Source organism: Camellia sinensis, chromosome 5 (assembly GCF_055761805.1).
Source record: "Camellia sinensis isolate YWXY chromosome 5, ASM5576180v1, whole genome shotgun sequence".
Classification (NCBI taxonomy): Eukaryota; Viridiplantae; Streptophyta; class Magnoliopsida; order Ericales; family Theaceae; genus Camellia; species Camellia sinensis.
Genome location: NC_138965.1, coordinates 24,083,515 through 24,110,080, shown reverse-complemented (window position 1 = coordinate 24,110,080; position 26,566 = coordinate 24,083,515). Strand labels below are relative to the sequence as shown.

General features: G+C 35.1%; 1 protein-coding gene across 1 annotated transcript; it reads left to right on the top strand.

Annotated features, from left to right (window-relative positions):
• The first annotated feature begins 13,783 nt into the window (after positions 1 to 13,783).
• Positions 13,784 to 25,622, top strand: LOC114287243 (importin subunit alpha-2). The gene is made up of 11 exons (XM_028230520.2): positions 13,784 to 14,160; positions 16,453 to 16,549; positions 16,649 to 16,740; positions 16,848 to 16,979; positions 17,159 to 17,344; positions 17,627 to 17,790; positions 18,847 to 18,925; positions 21,774 to 21,902; positions 22,764 to 22,891; positions 22,981 to 23,355; positions 25,058 to 25,622. Exons 1-10 carry the CDS (start codon positions 13,945 to 13,947, stop codon positions 23,351 to 23,353), a joined length of 1,596 nt encoding a protein of 531 aa, XP_028086321.1. The 5' UTR covers positions 13,784 to 13,944; the 3' UTR covers positions 23,354 to 23,355; positions 25,058 to 25,622.
• The last annotated feature ends 944 nt before the right edge of the window (positions 25,623 to 26,566 follow it).

Below are 26,566 nucleotides of genomic sequence, written 5' to 3'. Positions count from 1 at the left end.
GGTTGGCTAAATCTCAAGTTTATGCTAATTAAGCTCAATTAATTAATTACGAATCGTAATTTTGCCAAATTTTACCGTAGGGTCTAAGAATCCTGCTAAACACAGACATGAAATCAGTTTTGGTTTTTGGCGCCTCTAAGGCTATAAATTTTTAGTTCAAAGCCCCAATAGCAATAGATTTACCTACACTCAACAGATATAAATTTATAATCACATAATAACTTACATAATTAAACATACAAATTCATATCAAACACATAATTGCATGCGTAATTAAGTATAATACAGGTTAGGTTATCACAAACACGTATAGCTATTTATGAAATCTGTATGAGCATGTGAATTTGAATCTGTGATCTGAAATCTGATTTTTGAATCTATTTTGAACATCATTCATAAACCCTTTACTTTGTTGTTATTCACTAGACTCCAGCTCACTGCATTATTTATGTATATAGGTGATCAGGTGTGAGACCAGTCTTAAGTTGTTGCCTAGAATTCTATTTTATCAACCTAACCAAAATGCCTTCCCGAAAACGTTCCCAAGTGTTTCAAGCATTCAAATCAAGTGCATGTGGTGTCTGTTTTATCTTTTCCCTTTTCTCTTTTTTTGGACAAGACTTTTGTCTAGTCTGTATATAGGGCAAAGTCCCGTTTTGTTTTATCCGTTTTTAGGTGACGTAAGACTGATGTAAATATGACGTCACATATATGTGAATATAAGTTTTAAATTTTCTGTCCCATATATGTCTGTGCAGCACTATGGACATTATATGCTTGTATAATTGCTTCCGCTAGCCCCTTATTTTGTTAATTTGTTCAGAGGTCTTTGATAATTCCATGATTTCTGGCCGGTTACGATTCTAAACCTATAGAGGGGGGTTTGGGTCATGACAAAATAGTATCATCAGAGCACGTGTTATACCACACACACGAGTTCATATGAGATATAGGATGTCCTAGAAAAGAATTAGGGACATGACATCAACATGTGTGAGTGAGTGCGTTAATTATGTGTATATATATAAACATATCAGAATTAAAACGAAATGACAATAACGTATTTGAAGTGAAACTGAACACTATGAAAATTTTGAGAACTATTTACCTATGTTTATTAATACTCTGTTTACCTATAGAATATGGAAAATATAAGAAGTGATGATGTTTCTGAATCCTCGGATACCCGCTTTGATCGGCTTGAAAGAATGATGGAAACATTGACCGAATCATTGAAACAACAACAGAGACAACAACCTTAGCCCCCCCACCGTCGGTGCAAGTAAAGCCGGTAAACAACGACATTATCAGTTTGACTTAAAAATTTAACAAGATGAGGCCACCAACTTTTCTAGGTGGTATTGAACCACTAAAGGTTAAGACGTGGATGCAAGAAATGGAGAAATTATTTGAAGTGTTTCCCTACTTTGAAACTCAAAAAGTTTTGCTAGCAACTTACACTCTGAAAGAGGAAGCTCGTCGTTGATGGATGCTTATACGAAATGACAACGGGATTATGACATGGAGTCAATTCAAAGAAATATTTTATGAGAAGTACTTCTCTCAGTGCTTTCGAGACCGAAAAGTGTCAGAATTCGAACAATTGAAGCAATGCAACATGTATGTAGTTGAATATGAAGCCAAATTTACTGAGTTGGCCCGGTTTGCTCCACATATGGTAAACTCAGACTACAAGAAAGCTCAAAAATTTGAAGGAGGCCTTAACTTGGATGTATTTGATCGGATTGGTGTGCTAAAGTTGCCTAAGTATGTGGATGTGCTTAACAAAGCCTTGATGACAGAAGCCAATCTAGTAGCTAAGAAACAAACCAAATCCCCAGCAACTGAATGGAGAAACGAAAGATTCGGATTCAATTTCAGAAGGGGCCATACATTTTCAATGAATAAGAAACAGAATATGGGTTCAACTAGAAGCTCCGGTCAGGGAAGTGGTTCCATACCTGCTTGTCCAGAATGTGGTAGGAAACACAAAGGTATCTGTTACCGAGTCTCGGGTGCTTGTTTTCGATGTGGCAAAACTGGCCACATAGTGAAAGACTGACCACTCATAGCTGAAAATGTCAACCGTCTTACAACAAGTTCAGCCGAATCTGCTCCTGTATCGAGATCAAATGTGAGAACCAATGTTGGGAAAGAAACCCTAAAGCAAAGTCGAGTTTTTGCACTTGTACTGGGACATCCAGAACACTGAATCTGTGGTGTCAGGTATACTCCCTATTTGTGCTTAGAATGCACATGTGTTGATAGATTCTGGTTTTACACATTCATTCGTATCACATGTTTTTTCTTGAAAATTGACTAGACCACTAGAACGTATAAATTATTTGTTATCTGTATCTACACCTTCTGGGGGTTCTATGGTGTATGCTTATGTGTATCCTGTGTGTGAAATCATGATTGGGGATGTGTTATTATATATTAATTTGCTGCCATTGGAAATTGCTCATTTTGATTGTATATTGGGTATGGATTGGTTGACTATGTACTATGCAACTATTGATTGTGTGAATAAATATGTTGTCTTCCAACCACCTGGCTTGTCTGAATTTGGATTTGCTGGGAATGTGATAGTTCTACCTCTGTATATGATTTCTGCTATGAAAGCCATCAAATTGCTTAGAAAGGGATGTAAGGGTTATTTGTGTTGTGTCTTGAATGTGACTTCTGATAGTTCTAATGTGGAAACTATTCCTATAGTCTGTGAATTTCCTAATATTTAGTTGCCCGGGGACTTAATTAAAAAGGAGATTGAATTCACTATTGACGTAGTACCTGGAACCCAGCCAATTTATAAAACCCCTTATAAAATGTCAACTTCTGAATTGAAAGAATTGAAAATTCTACAAGAACTGTGAGACAAGAAGTTCATTCGCCTGAGCACTTCACCTTAGGGTGCTCCAATGTTGTTTGTTAAGAAGAAAAATGGGTCTTTGAAGTTATGGATTGATTATCGGGAATTGAACAAAGTAACCATCAAGAATAAATATCCACTACCTAGAATAGATGATTTGTTTGACCAACTTCAGCGAGCCCAAGTGTTTTCAAAGATAGATCTTTGATCCAGGTATCACCAATTGAAAGTTAAGGCAAAAGACATAGAGAAAACTGCATTCCGGACTAGATATGGGCATTATGAATTTTTGGTAATGCCGTTTGGGGTAACTAATGCGCCTGCAGCTTTTATAGACCTAATGAATAGGGTTTTCAAACAATTTCTTGATGAATTTGTTGTTGTGTTTATTGATGATATTCTGATTTACTCTACAAGCAGAGAAGAACATGAAAATCATCTGAGAATTGTATTACAGACTTTGAGAGAAAAGAAATTGTATGCAAAACTCTCTAAATGTGAATTTTGGTCAGACAGTGTGACATTTGTGGGGCATGTAATCAACAAGGATGCCATATCAGTTGACCTGCAGAAAAGTGAAGCCATTGTGAACTAGCAAAGATCGACAAATGTATCAGAAGTTAGAAGTTTTTTTGGGGCTTGCTGGTTACTACTGTATATTTATAAAAGACTTCTCCAAACTTGCCATGCCATTGACACAGTTGACACAGAAAAATGTACCGTTTGATTGGAATGATCAGAGGAAATCCGCTTTTCAAGAATTGAATACTAGACTGGTAACTGCACTAATTCTGATTCTACCTAATAGTATAGATGGGTTTCAGATTTACAATGACACTTCATACAAAGGCTTGGGATGTGTATTAATGCAGAATGGAAAAGTAATTGCGTATGTTTCACGACAACTTCGACCACATGAAAAAAATTATCCGACCCACGATCTGGAACTTGCAGCGGTGGTTTTTGCTTTGAAAATCTGGCGCCACTATATATATAGAGTGACTTGTGAAGTGTATATTGATCATAAATGTCTGAAATACTTATTCACTCAAAAAGAATTAAACATGTGACAAAGAAGATGGCTGGAGTTTATTAAAGACTATGATTTGCAAATTCTGTATCACCTAGGAAAGGCAAATACAGTTGCAAATGCTTTGAGCCAAAAATCCATTGAGAACTTGGCGTATTTACTTACCGGACAGAAAAAAACTATTATATGAGCTGGAAAGAAATGAAATTGAAATTGTTTTGTGTGAACATGGTGGAGTTTTAGCCGCCATATCTGCACAACCAGCTATACTTGAATAAGTTAAAGAAAAGCAACTACAAGATGAGTTTTTGAAGAAGATTGTTAATGAGAGTGATTCAAAACCAAGGCTGAGATTTGTGTATGAAAGCAATATGTTGAAATTTCAGGGTAGGCTTTGTGTACCAGATTGTTTAGAATTGAGAAAATGTATTATGACCGAAGCTCACAACTCTAAGTTTGCCATGCATCCGGGAAATACAAAGATATATCATGATTTAAAAGAGAATTTCTGGTGGCCTGGAATGAAAAAGTGTATTGCTGGCTATGTAGCTAAGTGTTTACATTGCCAACAAGTAAAAACCGAACATCAACAACCCGCTAGACTACTTTAGCCGTTTCCAACACCGGAATGGAAATGGGAGCATATTACGACGGACTTCATTGTTGGACTGCCTCGCTCATCTCGAGGTATGAATTCTATTTGGGTCATTGTTGATTGTTTGACTAAATCTGCACACTTTTTGCCTGTTAAAACTTTTTATAATGCGAATAAATTGGCTAATATTTATGTGAATGAGATTTTAAGATTACATGAGGTGCCAGTATCCAATGTGTCTGACAAAGATTCAAAGTTTATTTCAAGATTCTGGCAGAGTTTGCAACAAGACTAGGGAACTGAATTGAGGTTGAGCAGTGCTTATCACTCGTAGATAGATGACCAATCAAAAAGAATGATACAGACCTTGAAAGATATGCTGAGAATGTGTGTGTTAGATTTTCAAGGGAATTGGGAAGCTTATTTACCATTGGCCGAGTTTGTGTATAACAACAACTACCATTCGAGTATCGGTATGGCTCCTTATAAAGCTTTGTACGGAAGAAAGTACCGATCTCTGATTTGTTGGGCCAAAGTAGGTGATAGACCTTTATTGGGAGCGGAACTTGTGCAAGAGACGACCAAGAAAGTCAATTTAATTCAGTATTGTTTGAAAATTGCACAGAATCATCAAAAGAGTTATGTAGATGTCCGAAGAAGAGTTAATGAGTATGAAGTAAGCGACCATGTGTTTACCAAAGTAACTTCGATGAAAGGCCAAACACGATTTGGGGTTAAAGGCAAGTTGGTGCCGCTATATATTAGCCTGTATGAGATCATTGAAAGATTAATTCCCGTAATGTATCAGATGGCCTTACCTCCAATCATAGAGCAAATACACAATGTGTTCCATATCTTTATGCTTCGGGACTATTTGCAAGATCTATATCATGTTATTGAGCCAGCACACATGCTTCTGAAAGATGATTATACATATGAAGAACGACCAATCCAAATTGTGAACCATCGAATCAAAAGATTGAGAAAGAAAGAAATTCCGTTGGTGAAAGTAGATTGGCAAAATCATGGATAGATGTATGTGACTTGGGAGATGGAAGATGACATGATAAAGAGATACCCTGATTTATTTCCTCTGGATCCGACATTCTTCAGAACTGAAGGTAATTCGAGTTTGGATGACCAAATTCTTTAAGGAGGGAAGATTGTAACAACCACTACTTGTGATTAGCCTATAATATCAAAATAAAATCCTAAGTTATTTGCATGTGCCATGTGTTATTTGTGAATATATCTGTCTCGCGTAGAAAGATCTGTCTATGTTTCTATTTCAATATGTGGATTGAAGGCCTTACCGACCATTGAACACGAAATTGCCTAGGTTAATGTCTAATTTGAAAATTTTGGAATATTATGATAGGTTTAATTAAAATTCGATTCGGAACCAAATAATTAGAATAAAATAATGATAAATGATTAAGTTAAGCTAGGATTAATTAAAACCATTAACTAAGCCTATATAAGACTACCATAAGCTTCTAGAATGCATTAGAACACTCCACTCCTCTTCATTTTGAGCTCTAACATGGAGAAAGGAAAAAAATGATGAAAATTGAACTCAACAAGGGAATTGCTAGAAATTTAGAGGAAATTGAAGAGAACTTGGAAGATTAGGCTTCTACACTTGGAAATCTAAGTCCGTAGGTGTAGACTCGACTTTCTTCGCATGCTCCCCTTTCGGAGAGGCGCGAATTGGTCCTAAAGTTCGAACTCCTGTCATGGTTCTGAATCTAATCTCACAAAGTGCAATGTGAGATTGATAAACACCAAAGAAGTCCAATCCGGCAAATTATTTTGGAAAATCAGATTTTGAATCAAATAATGCCAAAACTGGACTACATTGCCAGATTACAGAGTCGCCACCTAAATATTTTATTTTGGAAAATTTAGAAAACCTTGACTCGTGCCAAAGGCCACGTGTCCGTCATCACCAAAGTTGTCTCGGCTCGGGAACTTGGGTACGAGAGGGGAAAGTCATGTAATGAGCACCCCCGCTCGCCTGATCAAAGATCGGCCTCTACTAACCATGGTATGTTGTTTTATAAACACATGTGTTCTTATTCTGGTTATTAGCTAACTTTACTATGTGATGCGCACGACATACAAGTATAGACTATATCGCAAGAATTGGAACATAACAACTCATGTTTGTTTCGAAAATGGTTTGAAAGTGCCACCCTCAAGTGGGCTAAAGCACGAATTTGCCACCCTTAAGTGGACTTAAAACATGATGATTTGTCACTTCGCAAAGTGGGCTTAAAACTCACAATCATTGAATTGTCCCAATTCAAGCAACCAAACCTTCACCCACAGGCATTCAAGCAGTTAATCATTTAAGCAAATAGCCTCATGACAAGCATGCTATCATGGCTACACTCACACTTATGCAAGTATGCTAAAGCGTAAAACTTACAGTGTACTCCAAGCCAAAACAAAAAACTAGTTAGAAAGCATGCATGATCCTAACTATGTTAAAATGCCTAATGCTAGTTAAAAAATGTGCATGATCCTAATTATGTTAAAATGTCTAATGCAACACATGCAATAATGCAATTAAATAGGCTTGGCTATCTCAGGTGGCATATGAATGCAACGATTTGATAACATGCTTTGAAACATATATTCAAATAAGTATTGAAATACGATGCAGTTTGAATGATGCGTCGAGCCTCGGTGCATGCAATACAAATGAATGGATGCAAACATGCAAGCATAAGGTATGTTAATTGGAAATGTCCCTAATCTAACCGTCGAGAGCGGTTAAATAAAATGGAGAAAGATGTGGGGTTGGAAGACATGCACACACACACGCACGCCTATTACAATAATACGCCCTCGCGAAGGAGGGTCTAAATGAATAAGCTAAGCTAATCTAAGCTATGCTAATTATTGCAAACCGAAACTAATTAACTATTCTAAGCTAATTATTACAACACAATTGAAATTGAATAATTAGCTACAACTAACTATTAAAGCAAGTAAAGTGGCCTCGCGGGCAGGGAGATATGCATGCTCGGTTGCCTTCCTCCAAAAAATCCATCACTTTGCTACTGGTTGCCTCTGTTTGCCCTTGCCTTAACCTCTGAACATTGAACCAACTTCCAGACTGGTTCTGCAACAGAGAACAACAGAGGCACAACAATGTATTTGCAAGGAAATGTGTGTACTGCCACACTCCTCATCATTTCTCAAGCTCAAAGGAGTGTGGCACTTGGCTCTCAAGCCACCAATCAAGCATCTCAACGCATGATGGCTAAAGAACCAAGCTTGTACAAGCTTAGTGAATGCGCACATAAGACTCAAATGGCCATCACCCTATCATGCATGATCAAGGGTGATGACGACCAAGAAATGTGACACGTTTCATCACTTTTGAGTATGAAACGTCTCACATTTCTTGTGTTTGAATTACCTTCCGATCCAAACACATGCAATGCAACATCCATATGTTATCTTGCTCATGTTTTACTTATCCAATTCTTGTTTACTCATTTTAGCATTACCAAGCCATTCTTTAGTCAATTTGTCCAATGTGAAAGTCCTCTAATTGGAAAGATGGCCTAAGCCACAAGTGCCTTGAGCATGAAAGAGGTCTCATGCTGTTGACTAGTAGAAACCCTCAAAAGAGGATTAAAGCCATTAGACATGAGAACTTCAAATTCACACTCAAGCCAACAAGGGCTCAAGTCCACTTACAAAGCAAATTGAAAAGTGAAGAAGAGATAGAGGTGGCAGACTTTTCAGTGCTGAAATGGTATACTAAAGACACTAAATGATGCAAGGAAAGCTTGCAAGACATGTTCAAAAACCATAATCATCAAGACTAGTGAAGAGCACTACACTAGAGGCATGCAATATCAAACTCAAATGGCCAAACCAGTTCTGGACAGACCTCAAATATGCAAAAACAGAGGCCAAAACATGCTGAAATGGCAGCCTAGAAAACAAGAAAATCATGCTCATGTATTGGCTCATAAACAAGGCTTAAAGCTTACCCTCAAAAGCAATGAAAGAGTGAAATATGTGAGAGTGTGACTATGCTATATGCACTGAAATTACATGCTAAATGATACCAAAACATGCAATCATCACATGCACAACACGTTTGAGGCCTTAACTCGCAAAGTTAGTGAAGCCATTTACACTATAGCTATACAAAGCAAAGCACATATGACCAAGACCACCCAAAACAGAGCTAAAGCATGCTAAATCAGTAGCACAAATGTGCTGGAGTTGAGCTAACACAAGCTAGAATGATAAGCTAACTCATTAGGCATGCTAGGCTAGTGAGCAAAATTACACTACAAGTGTAAGAAGCAAATAAGAGGTGCTCCAACCAGCCAAAAACAAAGTTATAACATGTTAAAATAAGGCCAAAAACATCCTTGAACTAGGCTACAAAAAGGTAGAAAAACATGCTCAAATACTAGGCCATCTATACATTCAAACAAGATATGAGAAGGGGGGACCACCCCCTCCTATTTTGGTCCTCAAAACCAACTTTCTACCACTGAAATTCCTCTGAAATTCAGTGGTTTAAAGGGCAAGAAAAGGGGTTTCAAAAGTTTAGAAATAAGGCTCAAAAAGCTTTACAAGCCAAGGAGTAAAGATGGGAAACCACCCCCTAACCAAACAAGACTCAAACCACTCTTTTAGAACCTTAAAAGACAGAGTTTTTAGAGGTTAGAACCAGCCTCAAAATAGTGTAAAAAGATGGCCAAGCACTTAACCAAAACAAAGCTTAAAAGGGACAAGTTCTTACCCTTAAAGCACAACAACAAGACATCAAGAATTCTGAGCTAAAACCAAGCTTTAGACCTCAAATAGGACCTCCAAGGACCTCAGCTCCAAGACAAAGGTATTTGGCTAAGAGTCTTAGTGCAAAAATGTAAAGAAAACTCACTTTCAAGCACAATATATATATATATATAGAGAGAGAGAGAGAGAGAGAGAGAGAGAGTGAAATTTTGCTCCTAAAAATTCTGAACCCCAAAAATAGGGGAGACACCTCCCTTTATATAGAAAATGCAAGCCAAAGGTTGCTTGAATCCATCTATACACGTGTATGGAGATGGCATTCAATGGTCAACAACTGGCACAGCTGGTACATAAAATATTTGAAAAAATAGAAAAATGGTCGTCGGCCACCTCCTCTATCCGACCGTCCACTTCAAGTGGTCGATGAGGGGAGCAAGTGGCTGACAAGTGCCAAAAAGTGGCCAATAAGGCTGAAAAAGAAGAAAAATGGCCGTCGGCCACTTGAGGTGGCCGGCCGTCCACTTGTGGTGGTCGGCCGTCCACTGATGGTGGCCGGCCGTCTACTGATGGTGGCCGGCCGGCCACCAAAAATCTACTTCCAGACCTGACTTCAAACGAGCATATCTCCTTCATCTGGACTCCTTTTTAGGTCATTCTTATGTCTAAATTGGAGCCCCAGAAGCAAGATTTCCAATGGTGGCAGCCTCATATCAAAATTCGAAGTATGCTAAGAGATATCTCTCTTTTAGTGAAGACTACTTAGTTTCGGTCCAACCGGATTGATGCTCAACTTCAACAAACCATATCTCCCTCATCTGGACTCGGCTTTAGGAGTTTCTTGAGTGCAAAAGGAAGCCCCAGAAGTCTTATTTCCAATGGTGGTGGCCTCATAGCTGAAATCCAACCGTACAAACGGATAGACTTGATTTAGCGAGGGCTGCTCGACTCTCTCTTAACGATTCATGCCCAACTTCTTCCCCAACTTGGTTTCTTCTCTCCTCTCATTTCTTCTTCAACTCCAAACCCCCAAATAAGGTGTTTTAAAGATTTTTTCAAAGAATTCACCTCTCTTTCATTCATTTCCACTTTGTCTTTGCTCGATTTACCAAAAAACGCAACATTTAACAAAATACGAGCCTCGAAATATCGTAGAAGCATTTTCAAAAATGTTTTGAAAGAGAGGGTTTTAAGGTGTAAAATATTTTGGTCCAAAAGTGGGGTGTGAGGTTTGGAATTGACGCTCTCCTTGCCGAAGAAATAGAACCTTTACACAAGATAGCCTGCACCATCGAGTAAGCAATCAGTGGGGCCCAAGTCTTAAGGACGGTCAAAAATGGGGTGTCTACAGTAGGTAAGAAACCAACTCTTATATGATGAATGTAAGACATCAAATAGATGAATTCAAGAGAATTAAGTAACACCATACAAGAATTAAGTTTAAGTAGTAGAAAAAAAGAGCATTGTTGCATACATGTGCATTTCATGAAGTTTTGAAATTGTTTTCAAAAGAATTCTGTCATGCATGTGGTAATTCTAGCTTGGTTTTAAGAATTTATCTCATTTTGTACCATTCTATTCAAATTGGTCATATTTTGAAAGCTTTGAATTCAATCAATTTCATGCATGTTGTATACATGTAAGTGTTAAGCATGGTTTTGAGCAATTGACAATGCTTTTGGGCTTGATTTTGTGAAATAATTTCAATTCACAATATATTATGAGTTCACAAGTATTTTTTTGAGTTTTGGCCCAAAAGAATGTGTTTAGGTGCATTAGAATTGAGTTTTAGAGCTTATAAAGCTATCTGGAAATTTCAGAATTTGCAGGCTTCGCTTGAGTGGTAGAATCTGCGCTCGAGCGAAGAATGCAAGCTCCTAGAAGTTTTGCAGACATGAGTCTTGGCTCGAGTGACAAAACCTGCGATCGAGCGACCATCCTTTGTTTTGAACCTTGGCTCGAGTGAATGAAGCTAAGCTCGAGCGTAAAATAAGAGCTCTTAATACTTTTGCAAACCAAGGGGTTCGCTCGAGCGAATAAAGTTGCGCTCGAGAGAATTACCCTATTTCATAAATTTTACTAAGTGTTTTCCAAGTGCATCCTTGCATCTTCATTGCATCTAAAGCCTTCTTAGGCCATGATTAAGTAACAATAATGGGGATAAAAGTTAGAAACACAGGCTAAGAAAGAAGAATGATAAGTTAAGAACTTTTGGGACAAATGTTCAAGCATATCTGTCATGTGTTTGTGTAGGTCACGTGCTAGCATTGCCTGATCAATTTGTTCTGTCCACGTGATCTGTTCTGCTACCGGAGCTATCTGTGAGTAATGACTCTGTAAAGCTATGTTTGATTATAAGTACTTTTTGACTGAAATGATATGATATGTTTTTTGAAATGTTATTTTGTGAACCATGAATGAATGTCCAATTTTTTGAAATGAATTTGTGGCATCCTTAGTTCACGTGGCTCTCGCCTAGGGGTAACAATACCGTGGCTTATGTTCATGTGGTCCTCGCCTAGAGGTAACAATACCGTAGCCAATATGTACGTGGCCCTTACTCGGGGGTAACAATACCGATGCCTATCTTCAAGTGGCCCTTGCTTGGGGGTAACAATACCATGGCTATATGTGTACATCGATGTTGGCCTTTATGGTCGTCGGTACCGACTATGATCTTAATAACCACCTACTTTGCACGTGGGTCTTTATGACCAATCTGATTTGTTAGCTAATAGATGTACCACGCATAACTGTTTATGAAATCTGTATGAGCATGTGAATCTAAATCTGTTCTGATTTTGAAATCTGATTTCTAGATCTGTTTTGGAAATCGTTCATAAACCCTTTATTTTGTTGTTATTCACTAGGCTCCAGCTCACTGTATTATTTTATGTATGTAGGTGATCAGGTATGGGACTAGTTTTAAGCTGTTGCCTGGAATTCTGTTTTGTCAAGTTACCCAAAGTGCCTCCCGAAGAGGTTCCCAAGTGTTTCAAGCATTCAAATCAAATGTATGTGGTGTCTATTTTATCTCTTCCCTTTTCTCTTTTGGGATAAGACTTTTGTCTAGTCTGTATATAAGGCTAAGTCTTGTTTTGTTTTATACGTTTTTGGGTGATGTAAGACTGATGTAAATATGACGTCACATATGTGTGAATAAAAGTTTTAAATTTTTTGTCCTATATATGTCTGCACAGTACTATGGACATTATATGTTATTGCTTCCTCTAGCCCTTTATTTTGTTAATCTGTTCAGAGGCCTTCCGTAATCCCAAGATTACTGGCCGATTACGATGCTAAATCTATAGGGCGGGTTTGGTCCCAAGATTACTGGCCGATTACGATGCTAAATCTATAGGGCGGGTTTGGGTCGTGACAGAAGGTTTGCTTGAATAGATTGGCAACCAAAGAAAATCTCTTCTGCATGCAGTGTGCACCATTGAACTTATGCCCAATCTGTGGGAAATGTGCTGAGTCTATTGAGCATATTCTCCTTCAATGCTCTTGGACTAGAGTTGACTGGTTTGGCAGCAATTTGGGATTGTGGTTTGACTTACATCATTGCCAATCGACTTCGGAATGGACTGCCTCACTTATGAACCAATGCTGTAATCTAGAGAATCATAGTTTGGATTTGGTGGGCAAAGTTGCGATTTTTAGTTGGTGCATTTGGAATGCGAGAAATGATTGGATTTTTAATCATACACCCTTAAATCCTTTGGAGGGAATCTTCTGGCCTTCAAGCCCCCATTCATTCTCCAATTGGTTCTCCTGTTATGCTGTGTTTGGTTGGAGTTTTTGAGGTGGGATTTGGAAAAGGAATGAGAAATGTAATCCTATTTATGTTTGGTTATAATAAAAAATATATGGGAAAAGAAAGGGGGTGAGAAATAAATAAAGAAATAGGATACCTTTTAGGACATAAATTCTATTTTATAACCAACACAATCAAACATAGTTGGGATTTGGAATTCTATTAATTCTTTCTCCTTTTCCTTTCATTTCCATTTTCCTTTCCATTTCCCTTCCCAAATCCCCCAATCAAACACAGCGTTAGTGTCTCTAGTTCTTTGAAGTGGACTCCTCTCATTCAAGGTCACCTCAAAATTAATTGCGATGCTAGTTTTGCTAAGGATAGCTCCAAAACATCTTTAGCAGTCATTCTAAGGGTCTGGAGGGGGAAGTTAGTGGATGGGGGAAGTTAGTGGATGGCATTACTACCATAGTTCAAACATCTTCGGTAACTCAAGGTGAAACTTGAGTGGTTCGACTTGTTTGCAAATTTTCTTAAACCCTCAACCTCTTGATAAGTGTACTGATTAGGTAATGATTGGATTAGGGGGTGATTTTAGATGTTTTAAATAAGTATATTTTTTAATTTTTTATAAAAAGATGTGTAAAAAAATAGAAAAAAAATATTAATTGATATGACTAAAAAAAGATAAAAAAATGAACTAAAATAGTACACGCCAAACAATTCTTAAAATTCAATTCCATTTTCGTAATTAACGCCCTATCTGTGCCCATTTCCTTCGACCCACCCCGATCGTTCTAACCCTATATAATGCTTCCTGTTTTCGCCCTTTCAAATCAAAAACCCCCAAACCCTTCCCCCATTGTTCCTCTCTCTAGGTTTTTGATTTCCTGTGATTACTATTCGATCGATCAACCATGTCGCTAAGGCCGAGCGAGAGAACCGAGGTTCGCCGCAACCGATACAAAGTCGCCGTCGATGCCGAGGAAGGTCGTCGGAGGAGAGAGGACAACATGGTGGAGATCCGGAAGAACAAAAGAGAAGAGAGCTTGCAGAAGAAGCGACGTGAAGGCCTTCAATCTAATCAACAGTTCTCTGCCTCCGTTCAATCTTCCTCTGCCGTCGAAAAAAAGGTATCAATTAAGGCCTTTCTTTACTGAATAACTTGTGTGGATTGAGATTTTGATGATTTTTATTGTTTTTCAAGTTTAATAATCATGATCGCTTGTTGAAATAATCGGAAATTGCTGTTATCGCAGATTAGGTTCCATATAGTACTTACTTGTTAGTGGATTTAGCAAAAATTATCATGATTTTGGTTTGGTCATGTCGAGGGTTCGTAAAGTTAGTTATTTAAAACAAACCAAAACCTAGTGTCTCCCATCCAATTGGGTCGCTTCAGAATCGTTTTTTTTTTCATTTCCCTCCCTATAGCATGTCCATTAATAGTGATCATATCAGTCTTACTAAGCTTTTTTTTGTTTTACATGACCGAACAGTTTGGTCTGTTTTCTATGAGCTTATCTTGGTTCTTTTTTTCGGTAGGTAAGTTACAAATTTTATACCAAAAAAATGAGATATTACAATGAAGCTCATTACACGCCCAAGGGCAACACACCTTTCAAAGAAGGAAATCACACCTAGCTCCTACGCAAAGCATAATCTACCAAGATCTTAGTAAGTCCTGAGCTCGAACAAGAAAAATCACCACTGGGTTACATGGATAATGATATTTAAAACAGCCTTTGGTTTTGGTTATCCCACAACCAGCCCATGGTTTTACCAAGAAACCAGTCTATGGTATTGGAATATCAGACGCACAGTTTTCTTGGAAAACCATTACATGGTTTTGAAGGCAATCAAGCCAGCAAACTACACCAGGCAAAAAACACACTCTCTCTTCTCTGGCAACAACTTCAACGTTTCAGCTTATCTTGGTTCTTCTACTCATATCATGCCATTTCAATGATGTATTTGTTTTTAATTTTTTATCTTTCTTGATCTAACTAAACATCCATATTAGCATCCATTACCGTAGTTTATACTTTTATTAATTCATTGTTTCTTATTGGTCCAACATTTTGTCCCATTAAACATGGCTAGGTTTATAATTGTCCTATGAAATCTTTCCTTTGATTTATTTGGCATTTGTTGATCGCATAATATGCTAGAAACATCTCTTCACGTGAGATCTCTTTACCCTTTTTAATAATCAAATCTAGATAATAAAATTGTTCATTCTTTTGTAGTCCTGATTTTTTATCTTCAAATCTCTTGCTATTTTTGTTGTTACTAAAGCCTAAAGTTACATTCTATATATTTCATTTTAGTCATACTTATTTTATATTCTTTTGATTCAGTGTCCCCCTCCCCCCCCCCCCAAAAAAAAAAAAAAAAAAAAATAATTTAGTGTTAATTCCTCTTTTTCAGAAAATATCTTTCGCAAACGAAAAACACACACCATGGGACAATATCCTAACTGTGTCTACTTAGTTCACTCATGACTAGGACAAATAGGTTTGCACTCATGACTGCTTCTTGGTGTTATTTTAAATCTAAAGTAATGGAAAATTCATTTGTTGCTGTACGTAGGTGATCTAATTGCGGTCACAACTCCATCATTTATCATTTATCGCATTAATATACCTTTTGCCACTCCTATTATCTGTAACATCCAACATATGATATCTCTAAACAACCCTATCATAGGATTTTTCCCTCTCTAAATATATACAATCCATATGGACAACTTTCTTGTTCTGTCTGTACTTTTTTATTAGTCTCCTTAGAATTTACATTGCTTCCATAGCCAATGTAATAGGCATGAATCGAAACTGATTCGATGACACTACTAACGATGCTCAATCACTCTCTCTTACAGTTTCATTGTATGACTCATGTCATTCGTCAACTTAATACCATTATAATGTTGCAATTTAGGATCTCTTTTATTTTTATTTTTAGTACTGAACTATTTTTTATTTTTTATTTTTTATTATTTATTATTTTTTTATTTTTTTTTTCCGTTCTCAAACAATTTCTTAATCATTATAATCTATACTATTATTAAGTGAAGGCTTAAGTTGGCTTAGTGAAGCCTTCTTCTCCTCATGCCATGTGACAACTTTATATATGCTAAAATAAAAAAAATTATTATACACAACGTAAGCAAGTTTTGAACCCAAGACCTTGAGTTTCATTAAGAACATACTTATCAGTTAAGCAACATACATATTATGATATTAAATTCTTTATTATTTGTTTTTATTATTAGTTATATGAATTGCACACGCTTCGCGTGTGCCACCTGCTAATCTATATATAAAGGAAGAGTTAATTTTCGTCGTTGTTAATTCTAGTTGGGATTATCTGGAATCTTTTCTTGAACTTGTGACATTTTATTTTGTTATTGTGGTTTATTGCAGTTAGAACATCTACCTGCAATGGTTGCAGGTGTATGGGCTGAGGATGGTAATTTGCAGCTAGAGGCAACTACTCAGTTTCGTAAATTGCTATCAATAGGTGATAATTGGGTCCTTATAAAGTGTTTTCTTCCCTATTCAGTTTGTCAATTTTTGTGGCCAAGAAGATGTTAATTTTTTAATTTAATGTTTTTATCAGAACGCAGACCTCCAATTGAGGAAGTTATTCAATCTGGTGTTGTTCCACGTTTTGTTGAATTCCTTATGAGGGAGGATTTCCCACAACTTCAGGTCTGTTTTATGCTACCCTTCATCTGATCGTTATTATAGTAATGCATCAATGAGATTATTTCAACATTCTTTTCTATTTCAATTTTTGTTTGTTTTTTTTTTGGTAGTTTGAGGCAGCTTGGGCACTGACAAACATTGCATCGGGAACATCTGAGAATACCAAGGTGGTAATTGATCATGGGGCTATTCCAATTTTTGTGAAACTTCTTGGTTCTTCTAGTGACGATGTTAGGGAGCAGGTAGATTCTTGCGAAGATACACTTTTGCTTTCCTATTTTAAAGTTTTTTCTTCTTTTGTTAATAATGTTAACTATCAATTTCTTGGATTGTGTTTTAAAGTAAAAAATTTAGTAGTATGATAATTTTAAGTTTGCAAGTACAATTGATGGCTGTGGATTTATTTTTTTGGGACATGTAGGCAGTATGGGCCTTGGGAAATGTTGCTGGGGATTCTGCCAAATGCCGTGATCTTGTCCTTGGCCATGGAGCGTTGCTTCCTTTGCTGGCGCAGTTAAATGAGCATGCCAAGCTATCCATGTTAAGAAATGCTACATGGACTCTTTCAAACTTCTGTAGGGGAAAGCCACAACCTGCTTTTGATCAGGTCAGTCTCTTGGATGTGCTGTTTCTGTTTGTATTTTGCTTTTTGGGACTTGAGATTTTCCCTACGCACGTGTCTAATTCTTCAGACATAGCTCTTAAACAGATATGGTTAGATTGTCTATGCCCATGTCAAGGTTTTTAGAGGCGAATGTGTAATCAATTATAGAAACTCTGCATTCATGTCTTTATGACTATGTTTATCTCATGTATTGAACACTGATGATTTGATACCTATAAATTTATATTTTTCTTACTGTTTTCTTTTTCCAATTTAATTGGACAGACAAAGCCAGCACTTCCAGCTCTTCAACATCTTATTCATTCGAATGATGAAGAAGTTCTGACTGATGCATGTTGGGCCCTTTCATATCTTTCAGATGGTACAAATGATAAAATTCAAGCTGTTATTGATGCAAATGCGTGCCCCCGGCTGGTTGAGCTTTTACTGTGAGTCTCTGTTATCAGAATCTTACGATTCGCGATTCGATTCACGATTCGATTCACAATTTTTGTAAAATCGATACGAATCTATGGGTGAATCTATTTTGGAAGTGAATCTCTAGTGAATCGTACGATTCACAATCGATTCACGATTCGATTCACTTTTTACGATTCATGCAATTTTTGAAATTATTGTGTCCGACATATTTCGTCTCTTTTTTTGTCCATCTTTTTGGTGAAAATTACATAATACAACTTCTTGTAGTGTTTAATACCAAAATAACTAACGTATATACATGATTTGTTGTTATTTTATTAATTATGGAGTTTTTAATAGGATCCAATCAGATTTAATCAGACCCAACATATTTTTAACCTTTCTTCTCATTTTTTTTTTCTTTAAAAAATCATAATATATCTTCTAATGATGTTTAAAATTAAAGTTAAACTATGAATTATCTATTGCTGAGATCAGTTATATCTTTTAAAATGTTTTAGGTTTTAAAATAAAAGATTCTAAATAATTATTTCTTATTATTTGCTCACTATTACTTAGAAAAGTATGTATACTTATTGTCCAAATATCAATATCATTAATTATTATTACTTTAGAAATTGATAGTTTGTCTATTTGGTTATTTTTTTTTTATTAAGAATGGTTGATAAGACATCTAAAAAAGAATAAAAGGTAAGATGGTAATCTTACATAGGAACCTTTGTTACCTTCTTACCTATTAAACTACGTGATTATCATTCAAAATAATTTTTCATAAATTTAAGTCTAACTATTTTATATTCATAAGATATATTTAACATCTAAATATGTAGATATATGTTTTAAGTAATTTAGAAAAAATGACCGAATCTTTACGATTCACGATTCGATTCGATTCGCGATTCAGTACGAGGTCATTTCGATTCACGATACGAATCCCGATTTAACAACTATGCTGTGAGTATTTAATTTTACTTCATATTGTTGTTGAGTACATTTAGTTGTGGATTACTTCTGTATTCTTCATGGGTTATGTATCTTAACACGGAGTTTTTTTGAAATGTCAGTCACCCCTCCCCTTCAGTGCTCATTCCTGCCCTTCGTACAGTTGGTAACATTGTCACTGGGGATGACATGCAAACTCAGGTACTAGACAATTCGGAGGCATATTATCTCATTCTTGATTGTTAATGATATCTTGTGGATTTTACTTGGATGGTGCCATGTGTTGCTTTCTCTTAATGCTTATTGATTTATTGATGCGACTTGCGAGAAATTTATCATATTATTTGGAATGTGTACACTTCATTCCCTGACTATTTTTCTATAAATGCTTTGGTTTTTAGTTTTAATCTTTTTTTATTCTGTTGGAGGAACCATTTTTGGGTTCTATCAATTTTGTTTTTTATTAGCTTTTTGGTGTGATAATAGATAGTTGACTTTGTTTTGCATTTTAAATATTAAATCGTTCTTTTCCTTTTGTGGGACATGTGCGAGTAGCAATTTTGCAAGTCAATAGAACCAATGAGAATTTTTCTATTTGACTATTGATAGCCGATCTAAAAATGTTGAAGTTTGCCTCAGTATGCCGTCGGTACCTTCCATTTGAAGCAGTGGAGCAGAGGTCCCTGCTCCTCTCCACACAAGCTATTTTTTTCTCATGAGTTGGGCTTGGCCAGCATTTGGGTGTTCTCTCTCTCTCTCTCTCTCTCTCTCTCGCTCCCTCCCAAAGGGGAGGGAGTGTTGGAGGTCGTGGGTCTTTGACGTTCTTATTGTTTGTGAAATTTTCATTAACTATTTTGTTGTTCGTTTGGGCTCGCCTTTAGTTTCATTTCAAAATGAAGATAATACCATTGAAATATTTTGTTGTATGGCATTTCCAGAGTAATGTATATTATGGTTATGGTTTGATTTTCAAATTCAATATACATTGTTTAAACCACTTGACTCTTATTAAGAGAATTTGATATGTTACACATTGTGGAGTATGATTCTATTTTTTTTTTATTTCCTGGTGTATTAGGGTAACATGTAATTTATAGGTTCAGGGTTGGTTAGGGGGTAGAATATAAGGTTATGGGCTTTGGACATAGGAAATGGCTATAGTTTGAATTTTAAGATGATATATATTTCATGAATATAGTAGTGTTTTTATGAACGCAGCTGTATGTGAATACTAAATGTTTGGGAAAAAAGGTTTTGTGACAGGACTAATGAATTCTAACTAGTCCCGCAGAAAAAGTTAAACCAATAGCATTATGCAAGATTAAAAAGAATAATTGCAAAACACTCGACTTGATGAAACTCAAGATTACATATAAATCTCAACCAATAGTGACTTAAGAAATACAGAAATAATAGTATATCAAAATAAAACTTGATTTGGCAGGGTCTCAGATGTATGTCACTTTGAATTTCTTGCGAGTCTCAAGGACGTGATAAAAAAATTCAAGTAGCTGTGCTCTAGGGTCGTCTTAGTAGATGAAAGTTCAAAAGATAGTAGTAATAAATTCGTCAGGCAAGGGCTCAGGTCAGTTTAACTTAAACCAGAAGCCCTTCTTTATATTTATATCTCCTTAATTTTCTATTTCTTGACACTTAGCCAGTTTTAAAAATCCGAATGACTATATTTGGTGTCATCTTAGCTGATTAAATTTAGTGGTAGTTGAGTTGAATTGGTGGTTTAGATGATTAATTATTTTTGTTCCTTTATTTATTTGTTGGACCTCGTTCGTGTCATCACACATTTGAGAAGTCTTCTTCACTCCCATCTGAACTATACACATTTACTTGTACGTCCTTCTCTGTAAATGAAGCATCAAACTCTTTGTAGAACTGAGTCCCAAGGGACATTTCTCGACTCTTTATTCTATCAGTTAGAATAGGCCTAATTGGCAGCATGCTTTGGATGACAAAAGTGCATTGCCAGTCAAAAAATCTTAACTTGGTTGTGACATGCGAGGTTTTGTAAATTGAAGGCTGGAGGTAACCATATTTTTTGAAAAAAAATTAATAACTAGATGAGATATTAATTGTATGACCATCTAAGATATTCAATTCTAACTCCCTTTTTTTAGCAATTTGAATTTTGAGACTCCATTGAGATTGGAATTTGATAATTGGATAGTCTAATGTTGTGGGGTCTCCTAGAATTGATTGTATGGAACATCTAAGATATTCAATTCTAGCTGGCTTTTTTTAGCAATTGAATTATGAGAATCCTTCATTGAGGTAAAAATACATAATTAGAGTTGAAGTTTTGGAACCGTTTTTAAACTATCTCCAACGGTGTATCAAATTTATCATTAAATTTGAATTTGATGAAAAATAGTTCCTTTTTCAGCTCCAACGGTTTCATCAAATCGGTATCAAATCCAGAATTTCACTTTTCTTTCATCAAACTAAGGACCCATGTGTCTTTCATCAAATCAATGTTCATAGCTGTTTGATTTTCACCACAGGATGTTCGTTCGGAGGTCCCTCAGATGACCACTTCAAGGCAAAAATTTGTAAAAAAATTACACTAACCGGTCGACCCCCCAGATGACCACCTCAAGGCAAAAAAGTGTGAAAAATTTACACTGGCCGGTCATCTGCTTTGTTGACCGGTGTTTTAGTGAAGCTTCAAAAACCTCCGTTGGAGCACTTTGATATCAAATGAAACTTTTACTCAAATTTTTACTCATATTTGCTGAAAAATTTGATGCACCGTTGGAGATGCTCTTAGAAAAAAACCATTTATTTTTATTGTAGCGGCCTTCAAACACTGACATTTGGTGGATTATTTTAAAATTGTTTTCGTGTTTTAGTCTCTTTAAAGTGGTTATGCCTTATAGAAACCTGTCTTATGTCTTTTGTAAGCGAACTTTTTTGTTTTGTTTTTGTTTTGGGTCAAGTTCAAAGAAAAGTTACCTAATATGGAAAATTAGGTTCCAATTATGAATTCTGTGAAATTTTAGCTCCTAGATGATGGATTTTTATTCTATTTCTCCAGTGTATCATCAACCATCAAGCACTACCCTATCTTTTGAACCTGTTGACCAGTACTAGTAAGAAGAGCATCAAGAAGGAAGCTTGTTGGACTATCTCAAACATCACTGCTGGCAACAAGGAGCAGATTCAGGTAAGTGGTAATTTTGGCCATAATTTGGCTGTTGTGTTTATTTATTGGGCAAATTACACTAACAACCCTTATAGTTTGGGACTCGTGTCACTTTCATCTCTGACTTTTCAATTGTGACACATTTGACCATGAATTTTAAATTTTGTTCCAAATAAGGACAATTGAAAATACCATTGTTTAATTTCAAAGGCAAAATCGTCAATTTAATAAAATATAAACTAATTTGATAAAAATTAATGTCAAAAAAATATTTTTAATTTTTTAAAAATTATTTTTATCCACCAATGATAAAATTATGTAAAATTGATAAAAATTACATGATTAATTTTTAAAAATTAATTTTACATAATCATCATCCAAACCCATAATAAAAATTAATTTGGTAAAAAAAAAAAAAAAGTCTAAAAGATTTATCAATTTTACATAATTTTATTTTTAGTGGGTAGAAATAATTTTTAAAAATTCAAAAATATTTCTTTGACATTTATTTTTGTCAAATTAATTTATATTTTATCAAATTGACGATTTTATCCTTGAAAAATTTAATGATATCTTCAATTGTCCTTATTTGGAACAAGATTTAAAATTTAGGATCAAATGTGTCACAATTGAAAAGTCAGGGATCAAAGTGACACAAGCCCCGAACTATAGGGACTATTAGTGTAATTCACCCTTATTTATTTAGCAGTGGGGTATTCGTGAGATCAGAGGGTATCAATTTGCTGGCCATAATTTTTGGTTGTGTCGGGTTTATTTCTTCAGTAGTGGCCCCGTATTCATGTGAAACATGACCAATTATATTATTTGTCATTTTCATCCATTTATGTATGATGGTTGATCATAATTTTTGAAATTGTGCAGGCTGTGATTGAAGCTAATATTATCGGCCCTCTGGTTCATCTACTTCAAAATGCAGAGTTTGATATCAAGAAAGAGGCTGCTTGGGCACTCTCAAATGCTACCTCGGGTGGTACCCATGATCAAATTAAGTATGATATCAATACAAATTTGTTCCCTAGTCTTGAGTATACCACAATTATATTGCAATATGCAGGTCTCATTCAATTGTTGGTGACAGGTATTTTGTGAGCCAAGCGTGTATCAAGCCATTATGTGATCTTCTTGTTTGTCCTGATCCGAGGATTGTCACAGTTTGTTTAGAGGGGCTTGAAAACATTCTGAAGGTTGGTGAAGCGGAGAAGAATTTGGGTAGTTCTGGAGATGTGAATCTCTATGCTCAAATGATTGATGATGCTGATGGTTTAGAGAAAATTGAGAACCTTCAGAGTCATGACAACAATGAGATTTATGAGAAGGCGGTGAAGATTCTTGAGACATATTGGTTGGAGGAAGATGATGAGACAATGCCACCTGGTGATGCATCCCAACCAGGGTTCCAATTTGGAGGGAGTGATCTCCCTGTTCCATCTGGTGGATTCAACTTCAGCTGAAGGTGTGTGCAACCTAATTGATGCTTTACTATTTTAGCCGAGTACTCTACTGTTTGAGTTAGCAACCCGAATAGAATAAAAAGGGTGTGTAGATGCAATCAAAATCAAAATAAATAAAGAAATTATACGAGACAATCAAAACAATAAATCTAAAAAAAAAAAAAGAATTGATTCTGAACATTAAAATGAACAGATCCGATGAAAATACAAGAAATTATCAAAATAAATAAATAAATATAGATAAATATCAAAATTGATTGACCCCATCTAAAAAAACTTACTGTATCAAAATGAATTCAATGAACCCATCATTTACCTGAAGGAAAGTAAAAAACCAAACCTGTGGACGGAGATAAATAGATATACTTAATTACGATGAATTATATTTATTGGATACATGGTTGTCAATATAATATATATTTTCAAAAAAAATACAATGGAAATAATATTAAAAATGTGTTGGATTGGTGTGTGCAACTTACTTGATGCTTTACCATTTTAGTCATTGTATACATCGTTGTCAGATCGAATCGTGAATCATTTTGTTAAAATAGTGAAGAGCAATGGTAGAGGGCCCAAATTCTGTGGCTCAAATGTGGCTCAAATGGCCAAAACGACGTCGTTTTGAGTACAAAACAACATTAAAATGGCCAAAACGACGTCGTTTTGGCCATTTGAGCCACATTTGAGCCACAGAATTAGGGCCCCCAAACATTTTTCAATAGTGAATTGTGAATTGTAAGATTTACTTATTTAGCTTAATATATAATTTAATATATGTGTATACATTAAAAAAAATAGAAAATGTTCAAAATGAAATGAAATCAATATAATTAAATTATATATACATATAAAATTATGTATATCAATATAATTAATTGATGATCTATTTTATTTTATTTTTATTTTGCAAAAACTAAGTTGTTTAATGTATTATGCCAACAAAACTGTGGCCTCGTTTGGGAACAAGTTCTTTTTGGTATTTTTTTGACTTTTTGATTAAAATATGATGTAAAAAAAAGATAAATTACAAATACACCCTCTGAGGTTTGCTTAAAATACGTGGTTTGGAAAATTATAAAAACTTCTCTGTCAGAATTTTTTATTTAACAAAATTAATTGAAAAAGTGAAATTTCTAATTGTTTACCTATACAATAATAAAATTATTTAAATTATTAATTGAAATAAAATTTTAACATTATTAAAAACTGTTAATTAACTTGATGATTTATTAATAAAAGGATTTATTTGTTATAAAATTGGAAATCTTTGGGGGTATAATGTAATTTCTAGAACAATAGGGGGTAATTTGTAATTTAAGTAAATCTCAGGTGGTATATTTGTAATTTATCTTAAAAAAAACTAATATGTTTGAGATGATTTTTTAATTTTTACGAAAAGATGTACAAAAAGTAAAAAGAAAAGAGAATTTTTGACCTTTTAGTATAGGAGGTTGGTTTTTTGATTTTTTTTACTGACTTTTGACTTTTATGCTAAAAAGTGATGTTGCCAAACGAGGCCTCATCAAATTGCAATTGCATCACAGGATTCGCACAATTTAAGATTCAACAGCATGAATCAAATTGTTTTTGTTGAAAGTCGTATCAAATCGTATGAATCAAATAGTGAATCGTAAGATTCTAACCACGATGATTGTGTATGCATCCTTTGTGTTTTGAAGCATGTAAATCTGAAATTTGCAGGACTTCTGGGAAGCTAATGCCATTGAAGTCCCAGTGGGATAATAGTCGGGGTTGTGTCAGGAGTCGTGTCATCTTGTTTGTGTCCTGCACTGGTCCGGTCTAAGTCAGGTGTGGCTGAAGGGGTTGCTGGAATAGCTATGGTTTCTCACAAAGGCCAAAAGTGTTAGATCGTGGGTACAGACATTAATGTGGCAGGTATGGTTCTGTTGCTTCTCTAAACCCATGTTTTGAGAAGTTTGGGATTCTTTTTTTGGCGAGTCGGTCGGCCTTTTGGATGTTGAGTGTTTCTAGTTGCGATTATGTTTGTAGTTGCAGTTATATAGTTCTATTTGCAATTTGTTGCCGGGGGATTTTGGCATCCCAAAACATATTGTTGTCTTTCCCGGCTTTGTGGTCAGGAGGAACATGTGAATTCTCTCCTTTGACAGCTTTTATTGTGATGGTCTTTCCTTGTAAACTTTCTTGTTTTAAAATGTCACAGCTGAGTCATAAATGTTTTTTGTTCGTAATTGAATGGAATATTGTTTATTAGTGTCAAATAGAAAACTGTGAAATTCTTAGAAAAGGAATTGCTGCAACGTTATTGATGCACTTTTGTCTAGCCTCCTGTTAGCATTTGTCACTTTTATTTTATTTGTCTGAGATTGTTTGTAATTGGTAAAATTGATTTTGGTAAATTATTATTATTATTATTTTTCCTGTTTGAGGGTTGAGAGTAATAAATGGATGTGTTATGGATGAATTGAATTGAATGGTTTTTTTTTTCGACTTCCAATGGAATAGTTATTCTTTTAGACTAGTTCATTTTACTAGATTGGTGAATGGCGATTATATTTACCGTCTATATTTATTTTCTTTTTACTGAATTGAATATGGAATTGTGTATTATGATGAAATGATTATTTTATTTTTAAAACAAAACACTACCTTACATTATTTCATCTACTTATATATTTTTTGGGGTGACAATTCTAAAATCTAAATATAATGTTAATGTTGTGTTTGAATGATGGATTTATGAAACAATTTGTGGAGATGAAACAATTGATAAGTGTTAAATGAAGATAAAATTTTTTACTTCATACATTTTTTCCATGACAAATTTAAAATTCAAGGAACTTGTAGACAAAATTGTATTCATCTGGAACAATTTATGTGCTACACAAAATTAAAAGAGTTAATTACTTAAAAGTCTTATTTATAAATATTATGGTAGCTCAGGTCTTATTTAAGACTTTTTGAATCAATAAGGTTTATTTAGTAAAATTGAGAATATTTGATTTGAGTTTTTTGAATCAAGTTTTTTGGTTTTTGTGTTTTTTGTTTTTAGTGAATATTTTTTAAATTTTAAATATATTTTTTTTTTTACTTTTTAGCTGCACCTTGCTTAGATGTATTTAAAAAGTAAAAAAATTGTGAAAAAATATTTTAAAAAATTAATAAATACAAAAAATATATTAAATTTTTGTATTTTTTTTTTGGGGTATTTAGTGAATTTTTAAAAGGTTT

Coding starts and splice junctions, on each gene's coding strand:
- LOC114287243 (XM_028230520.2), top strand. CDS start 13,945: ATGTCGCTAAGGCCGAGCGAGAGAACCGAGGTTCGCCGCAACCGATAC. Junction 14,161..16,452: donor CCTCTGCCGTCGAAAAAAAG/GTATCAATTAAG, acceptor GGTTTATTGCAG/TTAGAACATCTACCTGCAAT. Junction 22,892..22,980: donor GGTACCCATGATCAAATTAA/GTATGATATCAA, acceptor TGTTGGTGACAG/GTATTTTGTGAGCCAAGCGT.